Source organism: Lagenorhynchus albirostris, chromosome 2 (genome assembly GCF_949774975.1).
Source record: "Lagenorhynchus albirostris chromosome 2, mLagAlb1.1, whole genome shotgun sequence".
NCBI classification, from domain to species: Eukaryota; Metazoa; Chordata; class Mammalia; order Artiodactyla; family Delphinidae; genus Lagenorhynchus; species Lagenorhynchus albirostris.
Window position 1 is genome coordinate 99,261,297 of NC_083096.1, and position 21,586 is coordinate 99,282,882.

General features: G+C 38.9%; 1 protein-coding gene across 1 annotated transcript in view; it reads left to right on the forward strand.

Annotated features, from left to right (window-relative positions):
* Nucleotides 1-21,586, forward strand: part of PLPPR5 (phospholipid phosphatase related 5) — a 128,760-nt gene that overhangs the window by 84,830 nt on the left and 22,344 nt on the right. Inside the window, exon 4 of the mRNA XM_060139523.1 lies at nucleotides 14,403-14,579. Within this exon, the coding sequence (XP_059995506.1) occupies nucleotides 14,403-14,579 (177 nt within the window). The remainder of the gene's footprint in view (nucleotides 1-14,402; nucleotides 14,580-21,586) is intronic.

Genomic DNA, 21,586 nt, shown 5'->3' on the forward strand with positions numbered 1-21,586 from the left:
GCTTGGGCTTCGGAGGTCAGATCCCAGGGAGAGGACTGGGGTTGGCTGCGTGAACACAGCCTGAAGGGAGCTACTGTGCCACAGCTAGCTGGGAGAGAGTCCGGGAAAAGGTCTGGAGCTGCCAAAGAAGCAAGAGACCATTGTTTCCAGATGCTCGAGGAGAGGGGATTCAGAGCACCACCTAAGTGAGCTCCAGAGACAGGCGCGAGCCATGGCTATCAGCTCAGATACAAGAAATGGGCATGAGATGCTAAGGCTGCTGCTGCAGCCACCAAGAAGCCTGTGTCCGAGCACAGGTCACTAGCCACACCTCCACTCCCAGGAGCCTATGCAGCCTGCCACTTACAGGGTCCCGTGATCCAGAGATAACTTCCCTGGGAGAGCACACGTCGCGCCTCAGGCTGGTGCAAACTCACGCTGGCCTCTGCCGCCGCAGGCTCGCCCCGCATACCAGTTATAACTACTGTACCCCTTCCTCCCCCCGGCATGAGTGAGCCAGAGCCCCCTAATAAGCCACTGTTTTAACCCCGTCCTGTCTGGGCGGAGCAGAAGTCTAAGGGCAGCCTACACACAGAGGTGGGGCCAAAACCAAAGCTGAACCCCAGGAGCTGTGCGAACAAAGAAGGGAAAGAGAAATCTCTCCATGTAAACTCAGGAGCAGCGGATTAAATCCCCACAATTCCTTTTTTTTTTTTTTTTTTTTTGGTGGTACGCGGGCCTCTCACTGTTGTGACCTCTCCCATTGCGGAGCACAGGCTCCGGACGCGCAGGCTCAGCGGCCATGGCTCACAGGCCTAGCCGCTCCATGGCATGTGGGATCTTCCCAGACCAGGTCATGAACCCGTGTCCCCTGCATCGTCAGGCAGACTCTCAACCACTGCGCCACCAGGGAAGCCCCACAATTACTTTTTTATTTTACTAATTTAAAATTTTTTTAAATTTTAATTATTTTATTTTATTTATTTTTTTTTTTTCTGTCTTTTTTTTCTCCCTTTTCTTCTGACCCATGTGGCTGACAGGGTCTTGGTGCTCCACCCTAGTGTCAGGCCTGAGCCTCTGAGGTGGGAGAGGCCAAGTTCAGGACATTGGACTGCCAGAAACCTCCCGGCCCCACGTAATATCAATCGGCGAGAGCTCTCCCAGAGACCTCCATCTCAATGCTAAGGACCACCTCCACCTAAAGGCCAGCAACTCCAGTGCTCGATGGTCCATGCCAAACAACTAGCAAGACAGGAACACAATCCCACCCATTAGCAGAGAGGCTGCCTAAAATCATAATAAGATCACAGACACACCAAAATACACCACCAGAAGGACAAGATACGACCCCACCCACAAGAACACAGGCACCAGTCCCCTCCACCAGGAAGCCTCCACAAGCCACTGAACCAGCCTTACCCACTGGGGGCAGACAACAAAAACAATGGGAACTACGAACCTGTAGCCTGCGAAAAGGAGACCCCAAACACAGTAAGTTAAGCAAAATGAGAAGACAGAAAAATATGCAGTAGATGAAGGAGCAAGGTAAAATGCCACCAGACCAAACGAATGCAGAGGAAATAGACAGTCTACCTGAAAAAAGAATTCAGAGTAATGATAGTAAGGATGACCCGAAATCATGGAAACAGAATGGAGAAAATACAAGAAACATTTAATAGGGACCTAGAAGAACTAAAGAGCAAACAAACAATGATGAACAACACAATAAATGAAATTAAAAATTCTCTAGAAGGAATCAATAGCAGAATAACAGAGGCAGAAGAACATATAAGTGACCTGGAAGATAAAATAGTGGAAATAACTACTGCAGAGCAGAATAAAGAAAAAAGAATGAAAAGAATTGAGGACAGTCTAGAGACCTCTGGGACAACAGTAAACATACCAACATTCGAATTATAGGGGTCCCAGAAGAAAAAGAGCAAAAGAAAGGGTCTGAGAAAATATTTCAAGAGATTATAGTTGAAAACTTCCCTAACGTGGGACAGAAATAGTCAATCAAGTCCAGGAAGCACAGAGAGTCCCATACAGTTAAATCCAAGGAGAAACACACCAAGACACATATTAATCAAACTATCAAAAATTAAATACAAAGAAAAAATATTAAAAGCAGCAAGGGAAAAGCAACAAAAAACATAAAAGGGAATCCCCATAAGGTTAACAGCTGATCTTTCAGCAGAAACTCTACAAGCCAGAAGGGAGTGGCAGGACATATTTAAAGTGATGAAAGGGAAAAACCTACAACCAAGATTACTCTACCCAGCAAGGATCTCATTCATATTCGATGGAGAAATTAAAACCTTTACAGATAAGCAAAAGCTAAGAGAATTCAGCGCCACCAAACCAGCTTTACAACAAGTGCTAAAGGAACTTCTAGGCAGGAAACCCAAGAAAAGGAAAAGACCTACAATAACAAACCCAAAACAGTGAAGAAAATGGTAGTAGGAACATATGTATCGATAATTACCTTAAATGTGAATGGATTAAATGCTCCAACCAAAAGACATAGACTGGCTGAATGGATACAAAACAAGACCTGTATATATGTTGTCTACAAGAGACCCACTTCAGACCTAGGGACAAATACAGCTGAAAGTGAGGCGATGGAAAAAGATATTCCATGCAAATGGAAATCAAAAGAAAGCTGGAATAGCAATTCACATATCAGACAAAATAGACTTAAAGTAAAGACTATTACAGGAGACAAAGAAGGGCACTACATAATGATCAAGGGATCAATCCAAGAAGTAGATATAACAATTGTAAATATTTATGCACCCAACATAGGAGCACCTCAATACATAAGGCAAATGCTAACAGCCATGAAAGGGAAAATCGACAGTAACACAATCATAGTAGGGGACTTTAACACTCCACTTTCACCAATGTACAGATCATCCAAAATGAAAATAAATAAGGAAATACAAGCTTTAAATGACACGACAGACCAGATAGATTTAATTGATATTTATAGGACATTCCATCCCAAAACAACAGAATACACTTTCTTCTCAAGTGCTCATGGAACATTCTCCAGGATAGATCATAACTTGGGCCACAAATCAAGCCTTGGTATATTTAAGAAAATTGAAGTCATATCAAGTATCTTTTCTGACCACAACGCTATGAGACTAGATATCAATTAGAGGAAAAAAAACTGTAAAAAATACAAACCCGTGGAGGCTAAACAGTATGCTACTGAATAACCAAGAGACCACTGAAGATACCAAAGAGGAAATCAAATACCTAGACACAAATGACAATGAAAACACGATGACCCAAAATGATGGGATGTAGCAAAAGCAGTTCTAAGATGGAAGTTTATAGCAATACAATCCTACCTCAAGAAAAAAGAAAAATCTCAAATAAACAACCTAACCTTACACCTCAAGCAATTAGAGAAAGAAGAACACAAAAACCCCAAAGTTAGCAGAAGGAAAGAAATCATAAAGATCAGATCTGAAATAAATGAAAAAGAAATGAAGGAAACAATAGTAAAGAGCAATAAAACTAAAAGCTGGTTCTTTGAGAAGATAAACAAAATTGAGAAACCACTAGCCAGACTCATCAAGAAAAAAAGGGAGAAGACTCAAATCAACAGAATTAGAAATGAAAAAGGAGAAGTAACAACTGACCCTACAGAAATACAAAGAATCATGAGGGATGACTACAAGCAACTATATGCCCATAAAATGGACAGCCTGGAAGAAATGGACAAGTTCTTAGAAAAGCACAACCTTCTGAGACTGAACCAGGAAGAAATAGAAAATATAGAGACCAATCACAAGCACTGAAGTTGAAACTGTGATTAAAAATCTTCCAACAAACAAAAGCCCAGGACCAGGTGGCTTTACAGGCTATTTCTAGCAAACATTTAGAAAAGAGCTAGCACCTCTCCTTCTCAAACTCTTCCAAAATATAGCAGAAGGAGGAACACTCCCAAACTCATTCTACGAGGCCATCATTACCCTGATACCAAAACCAGACAAAGATGTCTCAAAAAGAGAAAACTGCAGGCCAATATCACTGATGAATATAGATGCAAAAATCCTCAACAAAATACTGGCAAACAGAATCCAACAGCACATTTAAAGGTTCATACACCATGATCAACTGGGGTTTATCCCAGGAATGCAAGGATTCTTCAATATATGCAAATCAATCAATGTGATACACCATATTAACAAATTGAAGCATAAAAACCATCTGATCATCTCCATAGATGTAGAAAAAGCTTTTGACAAATTTCAACACCCATTTATGATAAAAACTCTCCAGAAAGTAGGCATAGGGGAATTAGCATAATAAAGGCCATATATGACAAACCCACAGCCAACATTGTTCTTACTGGTGAGAAACTGAAACCGTTTCCTCTGAGATAGGAACAAGACAAGGTTGCCCACTCTCACCACTGTTATTCAACATAGTTTTGGAAGTTTTAGTCACAGCAATCAGAGAAGAAAAAGAAAGAAAAGGAATCCAAATTGGAAAAGAAGAAGTAAAGCTGTCACTGTTTGCAGATGACATGATACTGTACATAGAGAATCCTAAAGATACTACCAGAAAACTACTAGAGCTAATCAATGAATGTGGTAAAGTAGCAGGATACAAAATTAATGCACAGAAATCTCTTGCATTCCTATACACTAATGATGAAAAATCTGAAAGAGAAATTAAGGAAACACTTCCATTTACCATTGCAACAAAAATAATAAAATGCCTAGAAATAAACCTACCTAAGGGGACAAAGTCCTGTATGCAGAAAACTATAAGACACTGATGAAAAAAACTAAAGATGATACAAACAGATGGAGAGACATACCATGTTCTTGGATTGGAAGAGTAAAATTGTGAACATGACTATTTTACCCAAAGCAACCTACAGATTCAATGCAATCCCTATCAAACTACTACTGGCATTTTTCATAGAACTAGAACAAAAAATTTCACAATTTGTATGGAAACAAAAAAGACCCTGAATAGCCAAAGCAATCTTGAGAAAGAAAAAAAACGGAGCTGGAGGAGTCAGGCTCCCAGACTTCAGACTCTACTACAAAGCTACAGTAATCAAGACAATATGGTACTGGCACAAAAACAGAAAGATAGATCAATGGAACAGGATAGAAAGCCCAGAGATAAACCCACGCACGTATGGTCACCTTATCTTTGATAAAGGAGGCAAGAATATACAATGGAGAAAAGACAGCCTCTTCAATAAGTGGTGCTGGGAAAACTGCACAACTACATGTGAAAGAATGAAATTAGAACACTTCCTAACACCATACACAAAATAAACTCAAAATGGATTAAAGACCTAAATGTAAGGCCAGACACTATCAAACTCTTAGAGGAAAACATAGGAAGAATACTCTTTGACATAAATCACAGCAAGAACCTTTTTGACCTACCTCCTAGAGAAATGGAAATAAAAACAAAAATAAATGGGACCTAATGAAACTTAAAAGCTTTTGCACAGCAAAGGAAACCATAAACAAAGTGAAAAGATAACCCTCAGAATTGGCAAAAATATTTGCAAACGAAGCAAGTGACAAAGGATTAATCTCGACAGTATACAAGCAGCTCATGCAGCTCAATATCAAAAAAAACATTCAACCCAATTCAAAAATGGTCAGAGGAGCTAAATAGACATTTCTCTAAAGAAGATATACAGATTCCCAATAAACACATGAAAGGATGGTCCACATCACTAATCATTAGAGAAATGCAAATCAAAACTACAATAAGGTATCACCTCACACCGGTCAGAATGGCCATCTTCAACAAATCTATAAACAATAAATGCTGGAGAGGATGTGGAGAAAAGGGAACCCTCTTGCACTGTTTGTTGGGAAAGTAAATTTATACAACCACTATGGAGAACAGTATGGAGGTTCCTTAAAAAACTAAAAATAGAACTACCATAGGACCCAGCAATCCCACTCCTGGGCATATACCCTGAGAAAACCATAATTCAAAAAGATACATGTACCACTATGTTCATTGCAGCACTATTTACAATAGCTAGGAAATGGAAGCAACCTATATGTCCGACAGATGAATGGATAAAGATGTGGCACATATATACAATGGAATATTACTCAGCCATAAAAAGAAATGAAATTGAGTTATTTGTAGTGAGGTGGATGGACCTAGAGACTGTCATACAGAGTGGAATAAGTCAGAAAAAGAAAAACAAATGCTGTATGCTAACACATATATATGGAACCAAAAAAAAAAAGTGGTTCTGATGAACCTAGGGGCAGGACAGGAATAAAGGCACAGACGTAGAGAATGGGCTTGAGGACACAGGGAGGGGGAAGGGTAAGGTGTGACGAAGTGAGAAAGTAGCACTGACATATATACACTCCCAAATGTAAAATAGATAGCTAGTGGGAAGCAACTACATAGCACAGGGAGATCAGCTCAGTGCTTTGTGACCACCTAGAGGGGTGGGATAGGGAGGGTGGGAGGGAGACGCAAGATGGAGGGGATATGGGGATATATGTATATGTTTAGCTGATTCACTTTGTTATACAGCAGAAACTAACACAACATTGTAAAACAATCATACTCCAATAAGATGTTAAAAAAAATAAAATATCAATAAAATACAAAACGATTAACTTTTAGAAGCAAAATGTTTTTTAAAAAGCTGTTTTAGGGCTTCCCTGGTGGCGCAGTGGTTGAGAGTCCGCCTGCCGATGCAGCTGACGCGGGTTCGTGCCCCGGTCTGGGAAGATCCCACATGCCGCGGAGCGGCTGGGCCCGTGAGCCATGGCCGCTGAGCCTGCGCGTCCGGAGCCTATGCTCCGCAACAGGAGAGGCCCACATACTGCAAAAAAAAAAAAAAAAAAGCTGTGTTAATAATCAGAACCTGAAAAAATAGACTGTGATAGTTTAACTCTGAAAATTAAAGATAATTCCATAAAATCATTTTATTACTTTATGTGCTGCTTGAAATAGTAATATATTAATAGATGTAAAAGTTAGATATAGTTAAAAGATATAGCTAACTATTGTCTTACAGAACACGAGTGCCCTAAAAAATGGTTTTAGGTTCAGTACACAACTCCAACCAATATAATAAATAAAAATAATAAAATAGCAATAAATGCTGAAATAGGAACAATATTTTTGAATATTAACTGATATATTTTTCATTTCCCTTGAATCATATGCTCTTGTCTATGTCTGCAATATCTAGTAGAAATATAAAATGAACCACATATATGATTATTAATTTTCGAAGTCATATTTTTCAAAAGCAAAAACAAAGGTTCAAGTTTTAAAATATATTTTATTTAACCAAGTATGTCTAAATTTTAACATTTCAATATGTGTCAATATAAAAATTGAGATATTTTGCATTCCCCTTTTTGCAAAGTTTTCAAAATCCAGTGTCTATTTGTCTTTTGCAATTCAGCTCAGTTCTGATACTACATTTTCATCTCGAGTATTTGATCTCTATTTAGGTTTCATAAAATTTACAGTGTAAAAGTAGAAACACATACCCAGTTTGTTCCAAACATGTTTAAAAGTTTTCTAATAATCAAAGCAAGTACCTGTTTTAAAAACTGAAATTAACTAATATTAAAAATGCAGTCCCTTGGTCCCACTGTCTATGTTTCCAGTGCTCAGTAGCTCTAGCTAGTATCTACCATATTGGGCAACGTAACTCTAGGATTTCTCATCTGTTATTCAGTGTCTCAGAGAAGGACATGCCATAAGAGAAAGGCCAACATCTATCTCCCCGTTTCCCTGTCTGCTAGCTTCTGGCAGCCCCCACTCTACTCTCTGCTTGTATGGGGTTGACTATTTTAGATTGCACATATAAGCGAGATCTTGCAGTATTTGTCTTTCCTCGCCTGGCATATTTCACTTAGCATAATGTCCTTCAGGTTGATCCGTGTTGTCTCAAATGGCAGGACTTCCTTCTTTTTTAATCCTGAATAGTATTATATCTATACATACCACACAGATATAATGTATAGCAATGTAACTACACTGTATTGTGTACTTGAAATTTGCTAAGAGAGTAGGTAGATCTTAAATGTACACATACACACAAAATGGTAACTATGTGATGTAATGGTTACATTAAATTAGCTTGATTATGGTGATCACAATGTACACATATATAAAAACAGCAAGTTGCATACCTTAAGTATATCGATTTTTTAAATTTGTCAATTATACCTCAGTAAAACTGGAAAAAGAAAAAGAGAGATGGGCCAGTACCAATTAGAAAAGGAAGACAATGTTTGGCTTCAGTAGTCAAATCTCTCTTTGTCAAAAGAGAACAGGAATTTCTAAATTCCAAAGCTACCTTTACATACCAAAAGCAAAATTTGAAGATCTGTGTATTTTATTACAAGGTAATAATAAAGAGTACACAGGATATAGTATAAACAGGGTGGTACCACCAACATATAGGAGGGGAAGGTGGCAGACTTTCTCTCTCCCTCATTCTGTTCCTCTTCAGTGCAGGATGGATGCCCATGATGAAGTTTAGGTCAGTTAGGGGAAAAAAAAGTAGCTGCATGCTCTATACAATCTAGGTTTAGTACATAAAATTTATGGCTTCAATATACCACTGTTTATTGTGCTTCCCCAACACAGCCCTGAAAGGTCTGAATTATGTGGACACAAATCTGGTACAAAGTCCATGGTCTTTCTACCACTGCATTACCTCTCATCACAATTCTATTACATACCCTATCAAATACATTTACATTGCAGTTTGGCAAATTTATGATCACGGATAAGTATGGATATAATAATAAGACTTTCAGGACACTGCACACCTGGCTTAATAAATGTACACTCCAAATTTTGTTCAATGTCTCTGTACCAATTTGCAAATAAATCTCCAGTGGAGTGCCATGGAATTCTACCCTTGACACTGCCTTGTTATTGGTGATCTGTATGGTGCTAAGAAGAAGCTGAGAGAAATGGGACTAATTTGATAGATGTCAACCTCAAAGGCCAAAAGGGTTTTAACAAGGTGGAATGCTATTTTGAAAACAATTAAGAAATTTGATTTTTTAAAAATAACCCCAGGAATCCAAGATAAGAAGAACTTGGTGGGACGTCAGTCCATGTGAGGACTACAAACAATATGACCAGTAGTAATGCTATGTGGTTATTAAAAAAACAAAACCAAAAAAACCTATTGCTTCTTAGGATATATGAATCAAAGTAGTCAAAACCTGGAAATCAGTTTAAAGAATCCATCCTAACCTGATTATGAATTGTAGATTCATGAGTAAGACTATAGGGTGCAATCCGAATAAACCCACACATTATGGTCAATTAATCTATGACAAAGAAGGCAAGAATATACAATGGAGGAAAGACAGTCTCTTCAATAAGTAGTGCTGGGAAAACTGGATGGCTACCATTCTCTAACACCAAACTCAAAATGGATTAAAGACCTAAATGTAAGACTGGATACTATAAAACTCCTAGAGGAAAACATAGGCAGAACACTCTTTGACATAAATCACAGCAATATTTTTTTGGAGCAGTCTCCTAGAGTGATGGAAATAAATACCAAAATAAACAAATGGGACCTAATTAAACTTAAAAGCTTTTGCACAGCAAAGGAAACCATAAACAAAATGAAAAGACAGCCTAAGGAATGGGAGAAAATATTTACAAACGATGCTACAGACAAGGGACTAACTTCCAAAATATGCAAACAGCTCATACAGCTTAATATCAAAAAAAAAAACCAATCATTTTATACATAAGGAGTTCAAGGCTTAGATAGGTTGAATAACTTGCTTAAGTAAGTGACAGAGCCAGGACTCAAACCCAAATCTCATTGGTTCCAGAGCAGGTAACCTAATCACTATGCCACAGTTATCCCTTATGGATCATTTTTACAAATTCCAGTCCATTCATTCATTCACGCATGAAGCAGATATTGATTGATTATCATAGTTTTCTTTTGACACCATGACAAAATACCACAAACTTAGGGACTTAAAACAACCCAAGTTTATTATCCTAGAGTTCCATAGATCTGAAGTCCAGCATGGTCTCACTGGGCTAAAATCAAGGTTTCAGCCTGGCTGCATCCCTTCAAGAGGCTCTAGGGAGAATTCATTCCCTGCTTTTTCCAGCTCCCAGAGGCTATCTGAATTCCTTGGTTGGTTGCTCCCTTCCTCCATCATCAAAGACGGCAGCATAGCATCTTCAGATCTCTCTGACTACAGTTAGGGAAGGTTATCCACTTTTAAAGACTCATGTGATTTGGTGACGTATTCACAAGTTCCTAGGATTAGAGCTTCGGCATTGTTAGGGGCTAATATTCTTTCTATCACAGGTGCCTACCCTGTACCAGGTTTTGATCCAGGCAATATGAGATAGACAAGGAGGAGAAAGACAATAGCAACTAAACACATGCATATGCAAGACAATTTCTGATAGCGATGTGTACTTTCTGACAATAAAAGAGTTCAAAAATTCACTTTTCCCCAAGCATGCCATTCATGCATTCATTAATTCAACATTTTTGAATACCTACTACATAAAAGGAGTTCTATGCATTTCAGGTAGAATGGTGAATGGACAGAGGTTTTATTCTAATGGAATATTCTCGTGGAGGCAACAGATATACCTACATAGAAATGGGGAACATGATTTTAAATAGTGACAAATGCTATGAAGAAAATACTCTATACTCTTTCTCTTGTGCCTTTGCATTTTTCATTTATTCGTTCTTTTATTTAGTAAGTCTAGTAAGTCTTTTGAGTGCTTACTGTGTTTCAGGCAAAGTGCTAAGCTCAGGGCTTACAGTGCAGACTCCAGATTTGCCTTCTGTGTCCTCACTGTAGTGAAGGGAACAGCCCAAATGAGTATAAACCACACATTGTGGTAAGTGTTCTGGGAGAGGACGACGCAGGTGCTTGGGGAGCGCATAGCAGGGTTACGGATGCTCTCCCTGGGTCTAGGACACCTTTTACCCCCATTTCCCCTTTGCCGGGAACTCGTACTCATCCTTCCGGATCTAACCTAGATTCCTCCTCTTTGAATAACAGTTTCAGGTGTATAGTAAGTAATTAACAAACACAAACATTTGTGTTTTTATTTTATAATAGTATTGTTTTAAAATTGTACAGTGCTTTCTCATTTACCCAAGAGATAGATTAATATTCTCACAAGTGAGTCCATTCACTTTACTACATGGGCATTGAGATTATATTTTAGTAAAAGCAAACAAGTAAGCAAAAGCCCTTTATATGTGTGTCAATTATTGTATATATTGTATAAGCAAGGAAAAAAATGTGTAGAAGAATATACACCTCGCTGTTAGCAGGTAGCAAATGACTGGTTTTAACCTCTGTATCTTGGGGCTAATAGATACTCATGGGATTGATGAATAAGAACTGCCTAATAATGGCTAAATGGCTTGGCCTATGAGGTAGTGAGCATTCACTGACCCTTGAGGACTGAGCAGATACCATCCTGCTCAGATTATACACCCTTCTGTTTGTGTTTTATTTTAGCTACATTTTGACATCTGGTTAACCTAGATGGTTTCATAAGTGAATTAAAAACCAAGAGAGCATAAATAATCAATTCCTGTCCTGTGTCCAACTTGCTTAATAGATTCTCATGCTATAATTTCCTCTTCTGCAAATTAGGTATAATAGACCTTCTGTAAGGATAACACAATTAGACTGGTTAAAAGGCACTTACATTCATAAGTACCAAAAAGTTTCCTAGTACATATAAGTGCAAACTCAAATTTTTCTTTTGTGACATCCATGTCAACTGATTATGGTACAGAAAAATCTGTGCATTATAAAGCACTATAGTGACCCACTTTAAAGTTGAAATTATTTGAAGAAATGTCGTCCTTCTCCCATAACGCTTAAAATTCAATTACCTTCTATTCTGGTTCTGGACATTAAGTGGGGATCTGGTGGGGGAAGAGCCAAATCCCAGGCTATTCCTAATATAAAAGCCTTTTCATGAGTTTGCATAGTGGCCAGACTGTGTCTTGGGACGCTTTATAAACAATGCTTAAGTCATAGAGCATCTTAGGAATAAACTCAAATTCAAGAGACACTTCAGAGGATTGTAACCCAAGGTCACAGATTACTATAGGCTTACACAATTTGGATAAGTTAGGGCTGAGCTCTATCTGTGATGGCCTCTGGGGTTGAAGGAGAAGGCAAATGTTTTCCAAAGCCATACAGATTCTGTAGGAGATTTCCCACACAAACCACATATATACTACTTCCTACTTCTTCCTAATAGTAGAGTATAGATGTAGCCTCACTGCTATGTACTATGGTGGCCTTCTTTCCTGTATTTTTCATTTCATTTCCCTTGCATTCACTGATACTTAGCTTATGCCATTTTCTCTAGGCAAGAAATCAATCAAGAAAGAAACAAAGGTTAAAGGCACCAAAGTGCTTTACCCCTACTTCCCATTGACATCTCTCCTTCTCAAAAGTGCCACCCCCAATAGTTAAGTTGTATATTCTTCATAGTAAGCTTTGTCTTGAGTCAATTTTTTCATCTATAAAATGCAGATAATGATGATTTCTTACTAATATGGTTATTTTGAGGATTTAATAAGTAAAGTAAAATGCTTAGAACATTGCCTTGAACAGCCATCGCTCATTAAATCATAGCTATAATAAGTATTAGCGGTATTAATACTTTTCAGTTATCATTTCACGTTCATTTTGTTTTAATAAGGATAGGATGTCTTTAGCGTTCTGACAGATGTGAAGAAATGCAAAGGTAAGAAGTTAGTAATCAGCCGCATAGCTGTGTTACAGAAAATCCCACAAGCAGCTCAAATTTCACTCCCTGTTTATATGCACGAGTCAAATAAGGAATTACTCTATTAGGTACGTCACTGGACACCTGAAGTGGTGTGATATTCTTGCCTTGTTACTCATGTGGGCAAAACTCTTTAATATATTCCCTCAGAATGGCAAAAGCACCATTTTCTCTTTCTCATCTCCTATTTCCCTCTCATGTATACTTATTCTTCTTAACTGAGATTATTTAGCTCTTTCAAGCACAGGCTTAGAATACACAGACATAGCTCTGAAGGTCATAGGCCCAAAATGGAGATAATCCAGCTTTTTTTTCCCCTAGAGTATCAGGACCAGGGATAGATTGCAAAGAGCTAGAACTTGGCTAGGTAGAAGCCTTGTATAACATGAACTGTTTAAATATTCATACAGTGTGTACTGGCAGTTAACAGGGCTGCAAACTTGCCCAGAAAAAAAAAAAAAGAGAAAAGATAATTACTGAATTTCATAGCATTCTAAAATGGCTGCCATGAACTAAAAGCATAAGTGCTGATTTTGGTTTAATCTCTTAGGCAAATGTATTTTTTATTCAACTGAGGACAATAGGCAAGTGGTTACATACATTTCTAAGTATTTTTCTGATTATATTATCCGTATCAGATTCTGACATTAATATCATAAAAACTGATTGCACTGTCAAAGCCATCTCTTTAATAGTTACTTTACTAGTGACTTGAAATAATAACTGACACATTTCCTTCACAGTCAACAGATTCACTTATATAGGAACACATGGTTTAAGTTATGAGCAATTGAGCTATAGAATAAATCAGATTGGGGGAAAGACTGGGTTTTTTGAGCATGGTGGCTCACAACTTGAAGGCATTTCATTCTGTGCAATCAGCTGACACTTAATTGTTCTTCATTAGCATATGTGAAGATGCCAAAAATGTAGGTGTTTACTAATTGTTTTGTTTTGGCTTTAGCTGACACATTTCCCACATCATCGTTAATTTTTTTTTGTTGTCCTAATGCTGGTTGATAAAATTTGGTTAAAACAAAGTAATTTCACAATTTCAGGTAACAGCATAAAAGCAAACCTTGGCACTGTATTGAACTTTAAATTCTTTTTTCAAAGTAGTATCTGTTTAGTGGAAATCCACTCCATTTTGTTTTTTATAACTATACTCACAACTTCTAATTTTTATAAAGTATGCATCCTCTCCATATGGTATACAAAAATGTAAACATTAAAAACATTCATTCATCAGTTTTCCCCTTCTAATAGTATTGATCTAAAATGTAAATTCAGGTGAAACAAGAATAAGTACATTAAAAGTTAAAAAAAAGTCACTTGGAATGTCTGCACTCAGTATCTTAGATAATTACTAGTACATAAGAATTCGCCATTAGTCAATATAAGGTAAGTAAAATGAACTAATCACTACTTTTAAACTCTACTTTTAAGAAACTTCTTTCAAAAAATTCATAAACTTCAGTTAATTATTTGAACTATATACGCATATCTATGTCAATAAATATATATATGTACAGACACATATATGAGGTGTATATCAAGGAAATACGTTCATGGAAAGTCATGTTTTTCATTTACTATTTCAGATGTACATTACCAACACAATCAAAGCCAAAGGAACAAGACTTGCTAAGCCCGTTCTTTGCCTGGGCTTAATGTGTTTGGCCTTTCTTACTGGGCTCAACAGAGTAGCAGAATATCGAAATCATTGGTCCGATGTGATAGCAGGCTTTCTGGTTGGAATATCTATAGCAGTATTTCTGGTAAGTACAAATTTCTTTAAATATAATTTGTTTCTTAATCAACGTGTATAACCACCTATTAGAAAATACAGGTGTGAATCACTGGGTTTAGTTGTCAAAAGGTGGTATAGCAAATAGAAATATTTATGTTTTAAGTCATTCGTTTCTTCCTGCTCCCTCGTTTATTCTGCCCAAAGTCAGGTTTGGGGGTGAAGAAAACACATTGGGTTGACCAAAATGTTCGTTCGGGTTTTTCGTAACATCTTACGGGAAACCTGAACGAACTTTTTGGCCAACCCAATATATTCTACATTTAAAGGTGAACAAAATATTTTCATGTAAAATGGAACGGGGCTAAAAACACTCATGCCTCCCCAGATGGTTTTTAAATCTGGGTTGTTTGAATATTTTAAAAGTTTCCTCATGGCACTTTGCATCCTGGACTATGTAGACCATCCCAAAGTGCCCTGGTGCCTCTGCGCAGTACTCTTAGTGAGCCGCCAAGTCTCAGCACCTGATAACAGGTGAACCTCACTTGTGAGATGAACCGGTTCCCTGCAGTGACTAAAAACCCAGGGATAGTTTCCAAGACAACGTCGCGCAAATCAGATTTTGCCAAGGAGTGAAGAGCATACGTAGTGACTTCTGATGAAGTCATCTCTACTCTTATGATAAAATCCCCTTGGAATATGTCTATAGGTTTTAGTTGTTGGAAAATATACTTCAGTCTGGCTGTAGAATTAATCAATCCATTATAAGTATGGATATATTACCCAGATGGAAAAAATGTGTAGACTACTGTATAAATCAAAACATATTTTTCGGGCTTCCCTGGTGGCACAGTGGTTGAGAATCTGCCTGCTAATGCAGGAGACACGGGTTCGAGCCCTGGTCTGGGAGGATCCCACATGCCGCAGAGCAACTAGGCCCGTGAGCCACAACGACTGAGCCTGCACGTCTGGAGCCTGTGCTCCGCAATAGGAGAGGCCGCGATAGTGAGAGGCCCGCGCACCGCGATGAAGAGTGGCCCCCTCTTGCCACAACTAGAGAAAGCCCTCGCACAGAAACGAAGACCCAACACAGCTAAAATAAATAAATAATTAAAAAAAAAACAAAAATAAACCCATATTTTTGCATTGACACATTATAAGAAACACTTTATTTTAATTTTATTTAAATTGTTTCTCCAGAGTAACTTTCCTTCTTCAGTTTATTTTCACTAGTTCATAAGCAGTAAGCAAAAACTTATATGAACCTTTCTTCTACCAAAGCTTTGGGCACTATCTATGTGTCAGGCATTTTAGGAGGTTATTTCTTCTAGAACTTCCTGCGGTAAAGTGGTGACTATCCCCTGATCCCTCTCTAGACCCTGTGCTGCTTTTCTTGCTGATGTCACTCCCTCTGATGTCCAAAGTCCTGAGAGACTTAGGCTCACCCCACTCCGTTTCCCAGAGATATCCTGTAGCCTCAGGAAAACTGGGGCCCACCCACGCTTGGGCCAAAACCTTTCCCTTGCTGTCACTTATCACAATTGAAACAGGTTAACTTTTTATAAAATAGAACAAAACAAAAAGCATCTTACATAAATCCTAAGAAAATAATCATAGGCAGGGCAAAGAGCATACCAAAAGTCAAAGTTTTAAAACACTGCTGTCAGATGTAACTGCGTTTCAGCTCTGCAGGTCCAGAACATCTTTGCTAGCATCTCATCAGGCTTCGTCTTATCCTCCTGTGGCTGTTTCGATCTTCCCTTTACTGCCAGTGAATGTCGTGACACCCTGCGTTGTGAAATCTAGAGCCCTCATGTCTTCCCTGTCGCTTCCTTATCTGAGAACCATGTGGTGAATGATGAGTTGGGCTCTGGATACCCCTTGGGTTCAAGACCCTCCTTCTGCACATATTTAGAACATTCCACAGGCCCCTTCAGACATTCCCATGCACCCAGGAAAATGACCTTATAAAAAGGTCATGTGAAAATGCTTTAACCACGTAATGGCTAAACAAGCTTTTATACATTCATTCCCAACTGTTTATGAATGTGAGTGCCTACAGGTGCCAGGCAAGGTGTCAAGAACTGGGGCTGCAAGGAGGCTCAGATAAGCATGACCTGTCTGCTGTGGGAATTTGTTTCCGGGGTCAGGGAGGAATAGTCAGGTTATTCCCATAAACGTTCCCTCCCTCTCTTCCTTCATGAAACAAACATTTACTGAGACCCTATTCTAGTCCAGGCACTGTGCTTGGTGCTGGGAATAAATACACGAAAAAGATACAATCCAGGTACTCAAGTAGATCGCAGTCAGGTGGGACAAGGTGGACACAAAGAGTTCTATAGCGGGTAAATGTAATGGTAGAGGTACATATACTCAAGACATCTACCCTGTTGGGATTAGGGACAAATCAGAAAGAGGAGATAATTTATAAACTTGAAAGGTTTGTAAAGCAGGTAGGTCTAGCCTGGGGCATAAGGAATGAGGGGCAAAGAGCACAGAGCACAGAGGCAGTACGAAATGCTTCATAAAATAAGTATGTATGAAGCCTCTCCTATAGTCTAGGCCCAAGGCGCCATGTGCATCTGAGAGAACATGGCCCCCGGAAATGGTACCAGACCTCCAGCGCGAGTGACGAGAAAGGGGAGTGGAAGAGCACACAGGGGAATACCCTGAAAGGCCTTGTATGTTATGACAATAACATAGACTTTTGTTTAAAAACGTAGGTGTTTTGGGAGCCTCTGTCAGGGTCCAAGTGAGTTGAAACAGAAAAACAGCCTGATTGAATCTGAATCCCAGCTTCTTTATCTACTCAGTTTGTGCCGTTAAGCAACCCTCAGTTTCTTCCTCTTTAAAGGAGGCTATAAACAGCCTCCTTAAGGGATTATTATAAGGATTTATAAAGGTTAAACAAAATGGTGTGTATATTCAGGGCATGGCCACATGGATGACTGAAATAATTTTTGTAAGTGAGAGTTTGTTTCCTGTCAGTCCTTTTACTTTCTGATAAGATTTGTGCTTTGGGGAAAATATGTTTTCTGGAAAATAAAGCTCCAGGTGAAGATAGAGGAGACAAGTTAGGCAGAACCAGGGAAATAAGATGGCACAAATCGGGCCTCTGAGGGCACAGAGAGAGGGGAGGCTATCGGGAGGTATTTGGGAGGTGGAATGTTTTGGAGCTTGATGGAACATTGGAGATGACGAGGATGAAGCAGGAAGCAATCTATGATGATTCTCGGATTTCTCACTTGGGCAACTAAGTAGAATATTTATTTCAAGCAGTGACTGCAGCTCTGGTTTACAATATGCTAGGGTGTTTCCAGTGATCCTTCAGTGTGTGCAGATCACTAAAATGATTCCAAAATAAAATTAACAGTAACCTACTCCAAGACTCTGTGTGTCGGTTGAAGGCATTCACATCCCCCATCACCCACACCTGGTGTCTAGCGTTTGCCTTTGACCCACTCTCCTCCTTCACCCCCACACCCAGTGACTGATCTAGTTCCAGTTCATTTCCACCAGAGTCTTTCTCCCATGTCGTATTTCTGCACTGTTCTGACCATAGCCTCTCGATTTTAGAGATCAAAACTTCTTACCTCTATTATATCAACGGGTTCCTAGCTGCCTGCTCACTTCAGACTCTCCTCCACATACCTCACATTCTGCTTCATACACATGATACCATAATTCATTGCCAATAACAAAGCAAAACAAACAAACAAAACCCTCTTTCCTGCTGCATTAAATCAGACACTTCCATTGAACTTCTGGGATCCTCCATAGTCTGGTTTCACTCTTCCCGGCCAAGTTTATGTTTCCCTCGTTGCAGTGGAACTCCTGCACTTGGAATCCAGTCAGTTTTCTTCCTGTCTTACACAGACAGGCTCTGTCCGGCCTGTGCGTTGCCTCAGCTGGAACACCCACTCCTCTGTATAGTTTAGAGAGCAAAACAGGAGTGGGAGTCAGACAAACCTAGGTTGAATCCTTCTGTTGCCACTTTTTCTTTTTGCCACTTTTGCTGGATGTGTGACATCATACAAGTCACTTAGCCCCTCATCATCCCTAAAATAGTGAGGCCTCCCCTGAACTGTATTTAAAGTGATTACCCCTCCCCAAGGACTCCTTTTCTCATTTCCTATTCACTTTTCTCCACTGCGTAATTCAACTTTTAATATACCACATATAATATTTTTGGTTTTGTTTTTTGCTATCAAACCCACTGGAATGTAAGCCACTCACAGAGAAGGTGTTTATTTGTTTTCATCACTGTGTATTCTCAGTATTGGGTCTGGTACATAGGAGGTTCTCAGGAAATATTTGATGAATGAATGAATGAACTGTTTTATTTACTTTCCAGAGCTCTTTTGAGGGTTAAGGGAAATCACATATATAATAAAGGCAGTCGAGTGTGTGGTACAGAGAAGGCTCTAGGTATCATGGTCTTCACCTTTGATGACTGTATTCAAATCCTTTATGCACTTGAGATTTTTCTTAGACAAATCCCAGCTTCCCCAGGAAGTGTCCCTGATTACATGGTTCTCCCATTTTTCCTGAATTTCCACTGCACTTGAAGTCAGTCCTGTTACAGTCTAACGAGTAACTACCTTCTGTAGTAAATTTATTATTCTTATCTCACGTGCCTTTTCTTCAAAGTTAGAGAACACAATCCCCAAGCTTAGGAAAATACAAAGCAAATACTAGTTGAACAATAGGTGTAGATTGACTAGTATTGTTTTATAAAAATGTGTGCCTCAAAGCACTTACAACAAAGATGCATATTAGTGTCCAGCAGAAAAGTCCAAGTTTACTGAGCCAAAGCAAAAGCTGGTTGGGTTGACATATGTGATATCATAATAATAAAAATAGGAACTATTTGAATACTCTTTACTATATTAACTCAATTAATCCTCATAACAGCATGTTGTGATGTAATTATTATTGTCCTCAGTTTTCAGATAAGAGAAACAGGTCTCGTTATATTAAGTAACTTGCCTGGACTCACAAAGTTAGTAAATGAAAGAGCCCGGGATTAAGCCCCAGGCCTGTTTGACCCCAAAGCCTATGCACATAGCCCCATACAACAGAGATGTTTTATTTGCCACAAGCAAGAGAGAAAATGATCACAGATGGATCCGATTAATTTATTATCACTACCGGATAAAGGAAACAAAAATCTATGTGTAACGGTGACTTAGGAGTGTCATTTTTTGGAAGAGAGCGTAGAATTACACTCATGGAAACCACTAATGTAAAAATAGAATGTTTCAAAAGAAAATCACTTTAAATTGTACAGGAACGTTAGAAAATTTGAGAATTTTTAGGCTGGATACATACATGCTCATTCATTAATCTGTTCATTCACGGTGGCACTGAGAATACAATAGTGATCAGAAAAAAAAACATGTCTGCTACCATGGAGCTGACAACCTTGAAAGAGAATCACATCAACCAAAACACTATGTTAGGGCTTTCCTGGTGGCTCAGTGGTTGGGAGTCCGCCTGCCGATGCAGGGGACGCGGGTTCGTGCCCCGATCCGGGAGGATCTCACGTGCCGTGGAGCGGCTGGGCCCATGAGCCATGGCCGTTGAGCCTGCGCGTCCGGAGCCTGTGCTCCGCAACGGGAGAGGCCACAACACAACAGTGAGAGGCCCATGTACCGCAAAAAAAAAAAAAAAAAAAAAAACACTATGCTAACAGATGTATAATTTCATATAGAGATAGGTGCTTGGATGAAAAGAATCACAGGTCCTTGCCAGCAAACAAACAAACAAAAACAGCCTGGGGTCAAGGAAGACTAGTAAGGAAGTGGAGGGGAGATGGTGATACCACAGATGAATAAGATATGGTGCCCAAAGACAGTGGAGATGAGTATTCCGAGCAAAAGGCAGTGAAAGGGAGCAGAAGGTGTTTAGATAACCAAGAAGGAAGGTTGAAAGGTGGGCCAGAGTTTACACTTGAAGAGAAATGAGAAGCCAAGCCACAAAGTGGTTTTAAGAAGGTTGACATGATACAATTTGCATTTTGGAAAGACCATTCTCACTTCTTTGTAGGAAGGGATCAGAGGGAGACAAGATTGGATTTAGGGAGACTTTAGAAAGCCATGCAGGAATTCAGGCAAGCGGTGGTGATTGCTTAGTCGATGGAGTCGGTGTCGGAGATAGAACAAAGCAGATTTAAGAAATCAAAATCTTTAGGAAGGAAAATTGAGCAAATTGAGTGACTGGTTGAGTATAAGAGGTGTCCAAGTTTTCAGCCTCGTGCAACTGCATTAGGGGAATGGGAATGTGAGGGGTATTGCCTTTCCCTGAGAGAGTCCAGAAAAAGATCCAAGTTTTGGAGTAGGGCCAGGAGATGGGCGCATCTTGGGTTTTATTTTGAACATTTGTTGAATTTTTCATACCTTTGCCAAACAAAGAAATGGAGCTAACTTGCTAATCTATTGCAAACTCTTCACTTTCAAATTGAGAAGACTGAGACCTAGAGGACTGTTCAAGAACTTACAGACTCAGGATCAAAAAAACAGGTCAATTGCTTTTCTTTGAGTATTTTTCTAATAGGATATCAGTTTCGTGCTTGTGAACGTTACAAGACTTACTAAATATTTGAATATGATTCTAGGGAAGATTTGGTAATTTCCTTCCTTATGATTTAAATAATAACAGTAATGAAGAGTAATCATTATGTTAATAGATGCTTTAATGAAAATCTACTCTGTGTTAGGCATTTAAATATTTCACATGTGAATTCTTAGCTGCTTCAATGGGGTGTTGTCCTGACCCTCAATTAAGGTAAAGAGATAACTGATAATACCTTTCAAAGAGTTTTCCAAACCTAAATAGAGTTAAAAGCAATTAAACTAATTTCAGTAGCCCATATTAACTCTAGATGAATGTTTCTTCATCTAGTGACTTCCTTTTGTCTATGTACATAGTTATTTTAGCAAATTTTAATTCAGAAGAATTTGTAGCAATGTTTTTCATCTGCCGATTTTCCATTAATTTATAATATTAATGAAAAGGGAAATGTGCATGTGTGTGTAT